General features: G+C 42.1%; 1 protein-coding gene across 1 annotated transcript in view; it reads right to left on the reverse strand.

Moving 5' to 3' along the window:
* The window catches only part of LOC122801280 (arf-GAP with coiled-coil, ANK repeat and PH domain-containing protein 2-like), a 2,104,317-nt gene that overhangs the window by 323,292 nt on the left and 1,765,952 nt on the right, over positions 1–15,073 (reverse strand). The window contains exon 21 of the mRNA XM_044070827.1: positions 120–230. Coding sequence (XP_043926762.1) covers positions 120–230 — 111 coding nt within the window. The remainder of the gene's footprint in view (positions 1–119; positions 231–15,073) is intronic.

Consider the following 15,073-nt stretch of genomic DNA (forward strand, 5'->3'; position numbering starts at 1 on the left):
TACTAATAAATAAAACAGTAACTATCTATCAGTACACTGGAGATAAGCCATACTGGCAAGAATGAATAAATAATAAGGTGCTGAAATACAGTCAAATAATGAAGATGTTTGAAACTTACAAAGTAACTATATCAGCATTCGCAGCTTCTACAGCTATAGCTAATGGATCCTTTCCATTGTTATCAGTTGCATGTTGGTCAGCTCCACGTTTCAGGAATAAGCATGCCTGCCTGTTAAAATATATATTTGTAATTAGCAATCTTTAGAGATTTTTAAAGCTTAAAAAGAAGCAAAAACATAGTATAAAAACACAAGAACAAATATACTGGCAGTCAACAGTAAGTCATAATCAGCCATCATACCACTAATCCTGCTAGTCATGCTAATTAAAAAGCAAAGATGTTGCAGTGGGTCTTAATATAGCAGAACTGTAACATCTCAGATATCAAACACATTTTCTAAAACACAAATAAGCAGGATGTCTTTTAGGCCTGAAGAGTATAAAATGTAATGTACACCGTACACTGAAAGTACAACACATCAGAGTTTGGTACTTCCACTAAAAGTACACCATTCTAGTGTGCTTACCTTCCATAGTCCCTTAACCAGAGATACATTTCAGAGTAACAGTTCAGTTTTGATTCTACAACAGTATCACTATCATCTAATAAAAACTGATACTGACTTCTACTAATGCAGGAATTTAACCTTTGCTAAAAATGTATGACTCCCAATAACAATGCCACAAGAAAGTGTCGCGGGTGGCTCTGTGGAAGATGAAACTTTTGAAACTCAAAGATAAAACATGCACCTGCCAATACAAACTGTAACGGACCCAAAGTTACATAAGCCAAAAGAGGAGGGGATAACAAAACTGCCGAAATAATGGACTCCCTAATGATGTGGAAAAATCCTGTCTTGCCACTAGTTCGCAGTTTTTACCCTTTGCAAATAAAATAAAAGAAAGTGGTGGTATTGTCAAAGTAATACCTAACCTGCCTGCCCATATCCAATGTACATTTTTCTGAAAACATGACTGGGAACCAAAATGAATGATTCAGGTTCTTATAGTCATTATCCTAGGCATACAGATGGCATTTTGTCTCTAACCACAGCAACCACTGCAGCTTGCTGAAAGAGAAGCAGGAAGCAAGAGTGGAAGTCTACAAGAAACAGCAGAAAGAAGGGGAAGGACACAGTGATGCCTGCACAGGAGCAGAAAGGTAAAGAGGTCAAAAAGTGCAACAGAAGAGAGCAATGCAAAAAATGCTGCAACACAAGAAGTCAGCTTTTTTCAGAACAAACAACTGCATGTGGAGGGCAAATTACACAGTAAAAGCATCTGCAAATACCTGACATAAAATCTCAAACTCAACATACAGGTGTGCAATTCCAGGTAAAACAGAGAAAGGAAAGCAGTCAACAGTGAGTTCACAAATGGAAGAAGGCTGCCTGTCCGGAAGCTGCCCTTTCAAGCCAGTCAAGATATAAATGTTAGCAAGATCAGGGGAAGACCAGACAGATTACAGTGTGTTTCACTAGCCCTGCTGAGCTCATTTCTTATAACATAAATCAATACAGTATGTTAGAAAGAATTTGAGCAAACAGCAACACAAAAAGATCAGCCAGCAGCCAAACTGAGAAGGGTATGGAAGGCAGCACTGAAAGCAGGGTAGCAGAACATTGAAGAAAGTCAATGGAGGATTGCAGAAGTCAGCACAAATAATTACAAATGGCTCAAACATCTACAAAAGGCTTGCTTTAAAGCTTTAGCCTGGGAGCAGAGGCCCTGCTGAAGGGAGAATTCCAAATCAGAAGTGCCAACAAATGCTTAAGACAAAATGCTTTGATGACTGGATTGCAGGCTAAAGTCTTACGCTACTGTGACTGTTAAGAGGTGGGCACAGTTCTAGGCAAAGTAGGGATATTAAGATAGACAAAAGGAAGCTTAACAGGAGAGGGAAGGAGAGCTGAATGAGTCTACTCACCATAATGGTAGATGTCAGAACAATATCACTGCTACACGAGATTCATAATATGATTAAGGAGCTACCACAAGGGGACATGTATTCCCCCGGACTGACACAGACATGCGACTGAAGTCTTGAGACATGGTCATTAGTGAGAAACCAAGTTACTTTACAGAGCAGTAGATACTCTACCTCTTGCCAGCAGGTTATGAAGGGAAGCAGAAAATAAATAATTACACGATCTAGATTAACATCCTGTAAGGCCTGTGATGGACACCAGCAAAGCCCCAACTGGATGACCTGTGTTTGATTAGCAGAATTTGCATCTGAGAGACCAGACAGGGAATAACTTGAGTGACAGATACCAGATCAATCCTCACTGATCTTTGCAGACGTCCAGATTTTTGCCTCACATTTCTCATCCATTTTTCACAGAATTGCAGTTCTCTGGCAAATTAATGGCAAATCATTAAAGACTGAAGTTTGAAAATAATGGCAGAACATTTGAGTTTCAGACTTCATACCCTTCAGAAAATTCATGCTAATGCAAAACCTGTTATTTTATCAACTTTGTAAGTTTGTAAAAGCAATATTTAAAAATGTGCCCCTATTTTTGGGCCTTTGTCCCACTTTTAATAGTTTTGTCCTGATTTCTTGCTCTAAGAGGTTGAGAGGTATGACTGGGAGGAGGAGTAAGGCTGTTGAGCCTGTGGCATTCAGGATGCCTTGTGGTGATTAGGTATATCACCTGCCTGTAATGGCTGACTTGATCATACTGTTAATGCAACATTCTGCTCTAAGCAGCTGGGGAAAGGGGGTGGTAAGCACGGATGCCTGCATGCCTCTTTCTCCTTCTGTCAACGCAGTAACTGTGGCTCAACAAGCCACTCCAGTGAGGGAAATTTATGCTGCTCCTTGTGACCTAACGCTGGCTCACTACATACCACCTGACTTTTAAGATTGGGGGTGTCAAATGGGAGGATCAGGTTTCTGGGGCAGGGACAAATGTGCCAAAACACTCTTGCTCAGTCCAGGGATGCTTGACTCAAATCTCCAACACAATGGATAGGCCCACTGGGTGCAGAAAGAGGAAACACCTGTTTGCTCCTACATAGCTGGGGTGGGGAGAAAGATAAAGATCAGCATCCTGTTAGACAATAAATCAAACAGAGCAATACAGCTGGCAAATGACACATGATTAACTACAGACCATCACATTTATAACATGTGCAAGACCAAGGGAATGGATAAAGGGAACTTCTTCTCCACCAACAGTTCTAACTGGATTTTGTTCAGTATTGTGTAGGCAAACTCGGCCAGAATGAGCTTACTGTGTTAATCCATCAGCTGAACCAACTTCCCTAATTTGGCAGTAATTCAAGACACTACACCTCAACTAGCCGACAGACAGGGATAAAAAAAAAAAAAGTTTTTGTTGGGGACAAACCTTTTTGCAAAAGCCCTGTGAGGAACCGCATCTCCTTACTACCTCCAAGATCACATGATCACAGAAAAAGGGGGACAGTTTAATCCCTATATAGAAAATTCTGATCTCAATATAGGGGATCTGTATAGTACAGTTGTGTACACTTACCATAACTGTAGATGTTAGAGTGTATTCACTGTTGCAGTCATTACATTTGGGTAATCTGCTGGCAGGTTGCCCTCAGTTGGCCTGAATAACAGTCTTGGGTCCTGCGTCGGTTGCTGTCTCCTCTTCCATGACGTCAGGTCATCAGGGGTATAAAACATGCAGCTGACGCCATTTTATTCAGTTTTTCTTGCCCCAGATGTCAGGTGCCCCCCAAATAGGGAGTATATATATATATATATATGTATATATATGTATATATATATGTATGTATATATATATATATATATATATATATATATATATATATACACACACATACACACACACACACACACACACACACACACATATATAAAAACAAAAACAGAAATATATATGCAAGTGCACTTTTAGCAACATACAGCTGACCTTCATCTAAAAGCAAATACACCCCAAAGGCTGTAGAATATAGAGAAGGAAAGAGAGGTTATAAAAAAGGGGGATGGCGGGTGGGTAACCCAGACTGCAACAATGAATACACTCGAACATCTACATTTATGATAAGTGTACACAACTGCACTATGTTCTTCGTGTTTCACTGTTGCAGTCATTACGTTTGGGTAGAATCCCAAAGCTATGGATGGGAAGATGGAACTAGATAGCATTAGGAGCTGCTATAAGGCCCTGCAGAACTGCAGTGGCAAAGCCTGCCCTGGATTTGGAGAAGAGAGGCAAATGATAATGCTTTGTGAAGGTATGAATTGAACTCCAAGTAGCAGCTTCTAGAATGTCTTTGGTTGAAACTCCTCTGAGAAAAGCTGCTGAGGTAGAGGCAGCCCTGGTGGAATGTGACCTGATCCCCATGGGCACAGGTTTACCATGGTGCAAGTAGCAGAAACGAATGCAGTGGCTTATCCACTTAGAAATAGTCTGCTTTGATATAGCCTTCCCCTCTGATCCTGCAGCAAATGCCACCAGTAATTGCTCAGACTTTCTTAGAGATTTGGTCCTGTTTAAGTAAAATCTTAGTTGTCTGTGTACATCCAATGAATGTAGAATCTGCTTCCTCTTGTTCTGCGGATTTGGGTAAAAAGTTGGCAGGTGAATTGTTTGGTTAAGAGCCACAATGGATACCACTTTAGGCATAAAAGAAGGATTGGTCCCAAGGGACAACCTGTCCGGGTAAAATATAATAAAAGGCTCCACAGCCATGAGAGCCTGTAGTTCTGAAACCCTTCTTGCTGAAGTGATTGCCAACAGGAAAGCTGTTTTCCAAGATAAACATTTTTTATCTGCAGTAGTTGCTGGTTCAAAAGGAGGCCGGGTGAGGTTTTACAGCACAAAATTGAGGTCCCATGCAAGAGGTGGTGATCTTCTGGGAGGCCTTAAATGTTTAGCCCCCTCTAAGATGCTGTTTAAGCAGAGGATGAGAAAAGAGGGGGGGGGGCTCCATGTTGTAATGGGCCGAGATGGCAGAGGCATGGATTTTTATTGAAGAAAAAGATAGGCCCTTGTCAAGCATCTTAGTCAAAAATTGTAAGATCTGAGGCATATTTGGCTTTGCTGTGTCCGTTCCTTGCGCTTGCTTCCAAGCACAGAATCTCTTCCATTTAACAGCATAAGATTTTCTAGTACTAGGCATTCTGGCTTCCAAAATGACATCCATCACAGATTTACTGAGAGGTGGTGTTTAAATAATTAAATGATCAGCCATGCTGCAAGGTTCAGAGTTTGGAGCTGGGTGTGCAGAATTTGATTGTTCTGCTGAGACAGTAGATGTGGTATTTGAGGCAAATACCAAGGAGGGAGTTGAGACATATTCCTTAAAATTGGGTACCAGTGCTGGCGAGGCCAGTCCGGAGCAATTAGGATCATTTTTGTTTTTTCCTATCTGACCTTTAGTAAGACCTTGGAGAGAAGAGGCAGAAGGGGAAAAGCATAGACTGATAGGTTTTTCCAACTGAAGGATAAGGCACCCACTTTCCATGCTTGTCTGTGATAGGTCCTTGTGCAGAATTTGTCCTGTTGATAATTTTGGGGAAGAGGCAAATGGCTCCCCCATTTCTGTGTTACCATGGTGAAGATCTGTGAATCCAGTTTCCACTCGTGCGGGTCCATAAGATTTCTGCTTAAGTCGTCTGCCAGAGTATTTTGTTTTCCTGGCATGATTGAGCTTGAAGATGTATTTGGTAAGTCAAAGCAGTGTTCCACAATGCCACGGCTAGTCTGCAAAGGGGGTAGGAATGTGTACCCCCCTGCTTGTTTATGTACCACATAACCGTAGTGTTGTCCGTCTATCAGTAGTTGCCCTGGATGAATTAAGTCCTTGAAGGCTGTCAGAGCATTCTGAACAGCTAGCATCTCTTTCTGTTTTATATGCAGATGCATTTGTTTTCGGCTCCATTTGCCCTGAATGCATGTTCCCACCAGGTGGGCCCCCCAAGCAAAGTCTGATGAGTCTGTAGCTAGGGTTTGGGTGGCAGGGATTACAGTGAATGACAGTCCCTTGTTTTGGTGACATGTCTCTGCCTACCAAAGAAACTCCTGTTGTAGGCAGGGAATGAGAGGAATAATTGTTTCCAGACTGTGACAATGTTGACTCCATAAACTTTTTAGGTACCATTGAAGTTTCCTCATATGCAGTCTTGCATATGGAATTAGTAGAATGCAGGATGCCATGAACCCCAAAGCCTGCAGAATTTGTCTTGCAGATAACTGGGTTTTTGTTGCCATCGGATTGAAGTAAGTTGTCAGTTGCCTTTGTTTGTCTGGCGTAAGATAAGCCATCTGGGCAGTTGTATTCAAGCTTGCACCCAGGAATGTAATTATTTGAGAGGGTACCAGTTGGGATTTCTTTTTGTTTACTGTGTACCCTAGGCATGTTAGAAGCCTTTTTACAAACGCCAGATGTTGAAGAAGAGTGCCCTTGCTCTCTGCTTGAATGACACAGTCCAGATAAGGATAAATTTGTATGCTTCTTTGTCTGCAGAATGCAATTACTGGTGCCAGGCACTTTGTAAAGACCATGGGCATAGTAGATAAGCCAAAGGGCAGTGCAGAGAATTGGTAATGCAAAAAAACCTGCCTTGAAGCAGAGGTATCTTCTAGACGATTCCCTTATTGGGATATGCAGGTATGCCTCAAGTCTAGAGTCACTAACCAAGCATTCCTGCTCAGCATAGGCAGTAGCTGTTGTAAAGTCAGCATTTTGAATTTAGGAATGTCCAGGTACGTGTTCAAAATCGATAAATCCAGTATTGGACGCCAGGCATTGTCTTTTCTGGGCACCAGGAAAAGTCTTGAATAAAAACCTTGTCTTTTTTTTCCTTTTCTGGTACTGGTTGAATAGCCCCCATATCCATGAGGGACATAACTTGTTTGAGTCTCTGCCCATTGATTTTGTGGCAGATCTGGGCAATCGTTTGGAATTGGCAAAGTATGGAAATGAAATCTGTACCCCCCCCCCCGGGATACTATGTTTAATACCCACTTGTCCTGGGTAATTACCTGCCATTTTTGAGCATGAAGTGCTAATTTTCCTCCCCAAGGGGGCTGCCAAGAGATAAGTCCTTGGTGAACGTAGAGGGAAGTCATTGAGACTGCTTACTGTAGGGTTGTGCTTTGTTTCCTCCAGATTTGGAGGTGGAGGCACCCCATTGCTTTGACCTGTAAGAACCCGGTGATTGGTATCTAGAGCCTTTTGAGCACCTGGAGTTGCCTTGAGAGGCTCTGTTGGACACAGGAAAGGACCAATTTTAGTAGGCCAGTCCCTACTGAACCTGGGTGGCTGCACTTGTAAGAAATCTTTTACAGTTTGCATAGATTTAGCTTTGTCTTCCATTTTCTTTAAAACTTCTTCTGCCTTATTACCAAACAGAATGTCATGCTGTAAAGGGACATCCAACAATTTAGCTTTAACATGATTTTAACATGATCAGGCAGATTTTTGTTCCTTGAGCCAGGCATGCCTTCTAATCAAAGATCCAGTAACTGCGGTCCTGCAAGAGGCCTCCAAGGAATCAAAACCACATTGCAAAGTATGCTTTCCAACCTGTTCTGCTGAATGCAATAATTCCTGTAATTCTTTATTTTCCACACAATCAGAACTCAACATCATTTTCTGTTTCAATAAGTCCATAACATGCTGTTGATATTTAAGCATATGAAACTGGCAGTTTAAGGCCCTAATTGCCAAGGTAGCAGACCTGTAAACCTTCTTTCCCCATCAATCCAGTGCCCTGGAATCTCTATCAGAGGGGGTAGGATTTTTGGCTGTAGAGGCCTTTACACCTTTGGGACCCCGTGTGAGAGTCTCAGGATCAGAAGTAGGAGTTTTGAATAGAAATTTGTGGGAGTCAGGAACCCTGTAATATCTGTCTGGCTTACTAGGAGCCGGAGGTAGGGAATCAGGAGCCATGTTTGATTCCAAAAACACATCAACAATGTCTAATACAGGAGGTACTGCCAAAGGCCTATGCTGAGGAAGAAGAAGAAAATCCCTAAGCCTCTTTTTTGATTCAGAGAAATCCTGGCTCTCCCAATGAAAATGTTCCCTTAAAGTATGCAAGGCTTCTCCAAAAGAATAATCCTCAGGAGGAGATGCAGATTGGATGGATTCTTCTGCATCAGAATCCTCATAGGGTGGAATCGAAAATTCCTGATCAGAAGAGGAATCCGAAGAAATGGAAACCCGATCTGAAGATTCATAATCAGTGTCTTGCCTAGGCCTTTTAGCAGGGGGGGTTGGGAGCCCCTGATCAAGGTAATTAAGCCATTTTAATCATCTGTTTTTTAGGCATAGGGGCCTGAGCACTTGGCACATGCATTGGTTTTTTAGACATAGAAAATGTTTTAGATCTTGTTTTTGAGGCTGGCGTCGGTTTTATATAAAAATGTTGAGGCCTGAAAACACTCTCAGAAGCCGGTGCCTACTCAGCGGCTCCAGACCCATCCAAGGAAGAGACATCCGCGGGTTCATTACTCTGAAAATCTCGTGGCATAGCGGACTCCACATGGGTCTCGGTAGAGGCCTGCGACTCAAAAGTAGCGGGTATCAGGGGCTGCGAAAGCACCTGAGTACCGGCGAACCGGCGACTGGCTTAGAAGTTTTGTCGTCAGTTTTAGACCTCGACGGTCTCTCTCTTTTTCTTTGCGTTTTTTGTGAACATCAGTAGTTGGATTGCTAACAGAAGACATTTCAGGGTAATTAAATCTGGAGCCAAAATATTTTGAAGCAAAAATATACCGACGTTTAATAGTGCGTTGGTTAAATCTAGCACAAAACCGACAGCAAGGCACGTTATGATCTGGGCCTAGGCAAGGAACACAGTACAAATTAAAATCCTTATGAGGTATTTGCTTCCCACAAGTAATGCAATTGTTAACTTTTACTGACATCAGTAAGGAGCAAGAAAAAGTTTCCCCAACGGGGTACTTAACTTTAGTTGAAGACTTCGGTTTTGAAACTCGAATGCGAAAATCTCAGGAGTCGGCCGAACGGCACTTGCGAACTGCTTCTGCTTCGGGCACTACACGGCAAGAAAGACTGAATAAAATGGCGTCGGCTGCATGTTTTATACCCCCTGACGTCCTGACATCATGGAAGAGGAGACGGCAACTGATGCAGGACCCAAGACTTTGTTATTCAGGCCAACTGAGGGCAACCTGCCAGCAGATTACTCAAATGTAATGACTGCAAGAGTGAAATACGAAGAACATCGCCTTATTCATGATAGTGATCAACGAAATCGGATATGACACTCTTGATGAGAAACTGTTAAGTGACTCTCAGTGAAATATCCCACAATATCCCATCTCCTGTGTGGCACAGTGAGCTAATTCAGAGATCAGAAACATTACTACATACGCCACTCTGATGTGCTATATATTCACCACATATTGTGGTACATGTGGGCGGCATAGCTCTCAACCTCTTAGTGCAAAACATCTGGACAAAGCCTGACAAAATGGGGAGGGGGGGATAAATATCCAAAAATAGGGACATATTTTAAATATGGCTCTTACAAACTTAGAAAGTTGCTAGAGTAACAGGGTTTGTTTTATCATATATTTTCTGAAGGACAAAAAGCCTGAAACTCAAAGGTTTGTCATTATTTGGTGACTTCAATCCTCAGATCATCCAGTAATTTGCCAAAAAACCCTCACAAATTTCCAAAAATATGAGCCAAAAATCTGGATGGTTTAGAGGTATGGTTGACAGTGTGCATGCACCACATACTATGGAAATAAAAATCTGTAACAGGAGAGATTTAAGTACAGTTGAATAAGAATTTACCATAATAGTACATGCCCTACTGATCACTGATGCAGTATTACTAAGTGATGGGATATTCTGTCAAAGACAGCCACATGTCCAGACAAAATACCAAAACTTGGGCACTGTCCTCCCACCACAAGTCTAACATATGGCCTAAGCGTGAAGGCATACATAAGGGATGTACAAGTATGAATTACCTCAGACCTTGCTTGATCCTCAAAACAGAGAAGCAGAAGGAAAGCTAACTACATATCTACAAGTCCTATAATGAGTAGGAAAGAGGTAGGGAAAAGATGTGCCTTGGCCACGAAGGACAATACCAGTCCAAAATGGAGAAAAGGAAGATGGGATGTAATAAATGAGTCTTCAGTAGGACATCTAATGTTATTTTCTTAAACAAATGTACTAAGTCCTTCCAAAGTTTACTGCTGCAGTATTATGAACTGAAGGAAGAGTAGTTAGCTTATCAGAAAGATGGGAGGGGGAAGAAACAAAGCTGTGGTTCAACAAGACTTGAAGGACAGACCTAGCAAAGCTGCTCTGGCTCTGGAACATATCCAAATTGTAATGTTTGGTAGAAATGTGAAAAGGGGGACAAACTAGATGCCTCAAGAATAGTTCCTGAATCCAAGCCCTTGAAGAAGACTCCTATAAATGCTACTAAGTTAGCAGAATAAGCACCGACTGAAATGGGAAGCCATTTCCCAAGAAAAGCATAACAGAAGGAAATGGCCTTGGAAATCCTGGAAAAATTGGTCTGCTTAAAAACTGGAAAACCCATTTTTTTTTTCTTGACAGGACGCAAAAAGTTGATCCACCTTTTTAAATTAGTCTTGCCCAAGTAAAACCTTAGCTGTCTTTGCACATTCAAAGAAATAAGTATTTTGATCTCCTGTTCTGAAGAGAAGGGAAGAAGGAATGCAGATTGATGGACTGGTTTAGGGACAACTCATTAACAATCGTGGATATACAAGAGTGATTTCTGACAGTAACCCTAACTGTATTGAATACTAATTAGAGATGAATAGCCCCTCAAAGTTTGAAGCTCTGATACTCTCTTGTCCGAGGTAACAGCCACTAAAAGAACAGTTTTCAAAGAATAATATTTCAAGGAAGAACTGGCAGGTGGTTCAAAGGGAGCCAGAGCCAGCTTTTCCAGAACATACTTGAGTCTAAAGGAGGAGGAATGGGGTTTCTTAGTGGCCTAATATTTAGAACATCTTTCAAAAAAATGTTTGACCTCAAAACGTGCAGAAAAGACTGGATCTAAAGGCAGACACAGTCAGATATGGTTGACAAATGAGCTTTCACAGCAACTCACACAAATAAGATAACTGTACAAATTCCCATTGTAAAAGAATCCTGGTTCTTTTTGCACCACAAAGAAAATATATTTTCCATTTTGAAACGAGACATTCAGGTCACTGGTTTTGTACCCTCCTCTTAAAACCTGGAACACATCCTTTAAAAAGTGGTGCCTGAAAGGAATGAAAATTTTATCACACACAGAGTTTGCTGTAATGTTTGAAGACGAGGGTGAATGAGACCTCCCTTGTACCGCGACAGTAGGTCCATCCTGGCCAAATGGAAGAGAAGGGGGAACCAATGCTTTCTGGCCCAAAATGGAGTGACCAGAAAAAATTCTGGTTTGCCCACCACTATCTTGTGAAGGACTTATCAACACAGGTAGGGGAGGGAAAACATAGAGGAAACTCCCTTCCAAGAAAATGGCATGGCATCCGTCTTCCATATCTGAGGATATGGAACCCTGGAAAGTACAGTTTTGTACCTACCATAAATGTAGATGTCCGATAGGTATGCATCTGCAGTCCTAACATATGGGTTGTCCTGCCTCAGGCAGCCCTTCGGTCGGCCGGATTCCAAAGTCTGGGTCTGGCTTCGGCTGATGTCGCACTTCACCCGACGTCATAGCTGCTGTTTATTGGGTATAAAGGCATCAGCCGACGCCATTTTCCTCAGTGTTTCTTGCCCCAGATGCCAGGTGCCCTCTAGTAAGGCTAAATTTGGATAAATGCAAATAATTCCAAACAGTAGAGAGCAAACAGTATAAAAAAAAAAAAAAATATATATATATATATATATATATATATATATATATATATATATACATACACAAACAAATACCCCATAATAGATTCCCCCAGCTAGCTAAATGAGGGGTAAATACCCTAGGAATACCACAGAGGGGAAGGAGGGTGGGTAATCCTGACTGCAGATGCATACCTATCGGACATCTACATTTATGGTAGGTACAAAAAGTACAGTTTTGTACCTACCATAAATGTAGATGTTCGAAGATCCACATTGCTGCAGTCCTTACATATGGGTAGTCCTCGGTCGGCCCGAATACCAAAGTATTAGGCTGACGTCGGTCAAGGCGCTTAAAACTGACATCAGAACGTCAGGGTACAAAAGCGCATGACCGACGTCATATCCTCAGTCTTTTCTTGCCCCAGATGTCAGAAGGCCCTAAAAAGAAAGGCCAAAGCCAAAAAATTGCAAAGAACAACCAACCACCCCTGCACTAACCATATTTACAAAATTTACAACCCAATCCACACAACCACCTCTAACTACAGAGGGGAAGGAGGGAGGGTAAATTGGACTGCAGCAATGTGGATCTTCGAACATCTACATTTATGGTAGGTACAAAACTGTACTATGTTCTTCATCTCACATTGCTGCAGTCCTTACATATGGGTAGAATCCCAAAGCAGAGGTAAGGGAGGATGGCAAAACTATAAAGCATTAGGAGCTGCCAAAATGCCCTGTAAAATTGCAGTGGCAAAACCAGCCCTAGATTTAGAGTAAAGTGGAAGATGGTAATGCTTAGAGAAAGTATGCACTGAACTCCAAGTAGCTGCCTCCAAAATATCTTTAGTAGCCACACCTTAAAAAAGCTGTAGAAGTGGCAGTAGCCCTAGTGGAATGAGGCCTAATCCCAACTGGAGTCTCCTTACCATGATGGGAATAACAGAAAGCAATACAAAAAACAATCCACTTAGAAATAGTTTGTTTTGAAACAGGTTTGCCCTGAGAACCCAAAGCAAATGAAACAAACAACTGCTGAGATTGCCTGAACCCTTTAGTTCTGCTCAAATAATATCGCAACTGTCTGTGGATATCCAAAGTGTGCAAGATCTTCTCCCCTTTATTTTGGGGGTTTGCATAAAAAGTAGGCAAATGAATAGTTTGGTTTAAAGCCACACTAGAAACCACTTTAGGCATAAAGGAAGGGTTAGTACGCAAAGACACCCTATCCTTGTGGAAAATTAAGAATGGCTCAACCGCCATAAGGGCCTGTAATTCAGAAACCCTTCTCGCAGAGGTAATGGCCAACAAAAAAGCAGTCTTCCATGATAAATATTTCAACTCGGCAGTAGCTGCAGGCTCAAAAGGTTGTAGAGTGAGTTTCTCCAACACAAAATTGAGATCCCAAGGAGGAGTAGGAGCTCTACGTGGGGTCTTATATTCTTTGCCCTCTAAGGAATTGCTTAAACAAAGGATGAGAAAATAATGGTGGGTCACAGTCATAGTGAGCAGAAATTGCTGCAGCATGAACCTTTATAGAGGAGAAGGACAACCCTTTGTCCAATAACTCAGTAAGGTATTGAAGAGCAACACTTAAATTAGGTTTAGAAACATCAAAGTCCCTTGCTGTACTCCAAATTAAAAATCTCCTCCATTTATCTGCGTAAACTTTCCTTGTACTAGGCCTTCTGGCCTCCAAAATAACATTCAAAACTTGTTGTGGAAGCTGAGACCCTCCAGGGTTTAAAACAGAATATGCCAGGCTGTTAGATGCAGAGAGTGAAGTTTGACATTGAGTAAATGACTGTTCTCCTGAGACAGCAGGTGTGGAATCGAAGGCAAAGGCCATGGAGGCTCCACGACCAGACTTCTCAGTAATGGGTACCAGTGCTGTCGAGGCCAATCCGGAGCTATTAAAATCATGGTTGGCTTGTCCTGTCTGACCTTCAGGAGTACCTTTGGGAGGAGAGGCAGTGGTGGAAAGGCATACACGTGAAGATTGCTCCAATTGAATGAGAGAGCATCCACTTTCCAAGCTGTGGGATGAAACCTTTTGTGCAAAACTTTGGCAACTGGTAATTCAGTGGAGAAGCGAACAGATCTATGTCTGGAGTTCCCCATAACACTGTCAATTCTTGAAATACATGAGGATCCAATTTCCACTCGTGGGGATCCATAATTTGTCTGCTCAACACATCTGCTAAGGAGTTCTGTGCTCCTGGCAGAAACCTTGCCTGAAGATTTAGCTGTAAACTGAGTGCAGTCTCCCACAAAATCATTGCTTGTCTGCATAGAGGGTATGAATGTGTCCCCCCTTGCTTGTTGATGTACCACATGACAGTTGTGTTGTCTGTTTGAATCAACACCTGGCCTGGAAGAAGTAAATCCTTGAAAGCTATCAATGCAAATTGGACTGCTAACATCTCCTTCAAGTTGATATGTAAATGTTGAAGTCTGGCAGGCCACGTGTCTTGTACCCATTTTCCATTTAGATGAGCTCCCCAAGCTTTGTCTGAGGCATCTGTCGTTAGAATCTGACTCGCCTCTGGTCGGGTCACAGAGAGTCCCTTGTTTAGGTGACATTCCTGAGCCCACCACAAAAATTCCTTTTGAATGCAAGGTATTATCTGAATGACAGTGTCCATATCTTGGCAGTGTTGGTCCATACATTTTGAGATACCATTGTAGCTTCCTCATATGCAGTTTGGCATTGGGAAGTACCAGAATACAAGATGCCATGAACCCCAAGGCTTGAAGGACTGTCCTTGCAGTCAGCCTGGACTGACGAGACAATTGATGGAAATAAAGAGAAAGATTCTTTGTTTGTCCGGGGTCAAAAAGGCCATCTGGGATGCTGTATTCAGTTTCACACCCAGAAAGCACATATCCTGAGAGGGTACTAGACTGGACTTTATTTCGTTCACAGAATACCCTAGGCTTCTTAACACTGCCATCACATACTGTAAGTGATGAAGAAGTTCGTCCTTTCCTTGAGCCAGAATCAGGCAATCGTCCAAATAAGGATAGATTTGTATTCCTCTTAGCCTGAAGAAAGCTACCACTGGGGCCAGAACCTTCGTGAACACTCTGGGCGCAGTAGATAAGCCAAAGGGCAATGCAGAGAACTGATAATGAAAAGTCCCAGCCCGAAAACGCAGATACTTCCTGCAACTGGGCCTGATAGGAACATGAAGGTAAGCT

Source organism: Protopterus annectens, chromosome 4.part1 (genome assembly GCF_019279795.1).
Source record: "Protopterus annectens isolate FY-2018-M chromosome 4.part1, PAN1.0, whole genome shotgun sequence".
Taxonomy (NCBI): domain Eukaryota; kingdom Metazoa; phylum Chordata; order Ceratodontiformes; family Protopteridae; genus Protopterus; species Protopterus annectens.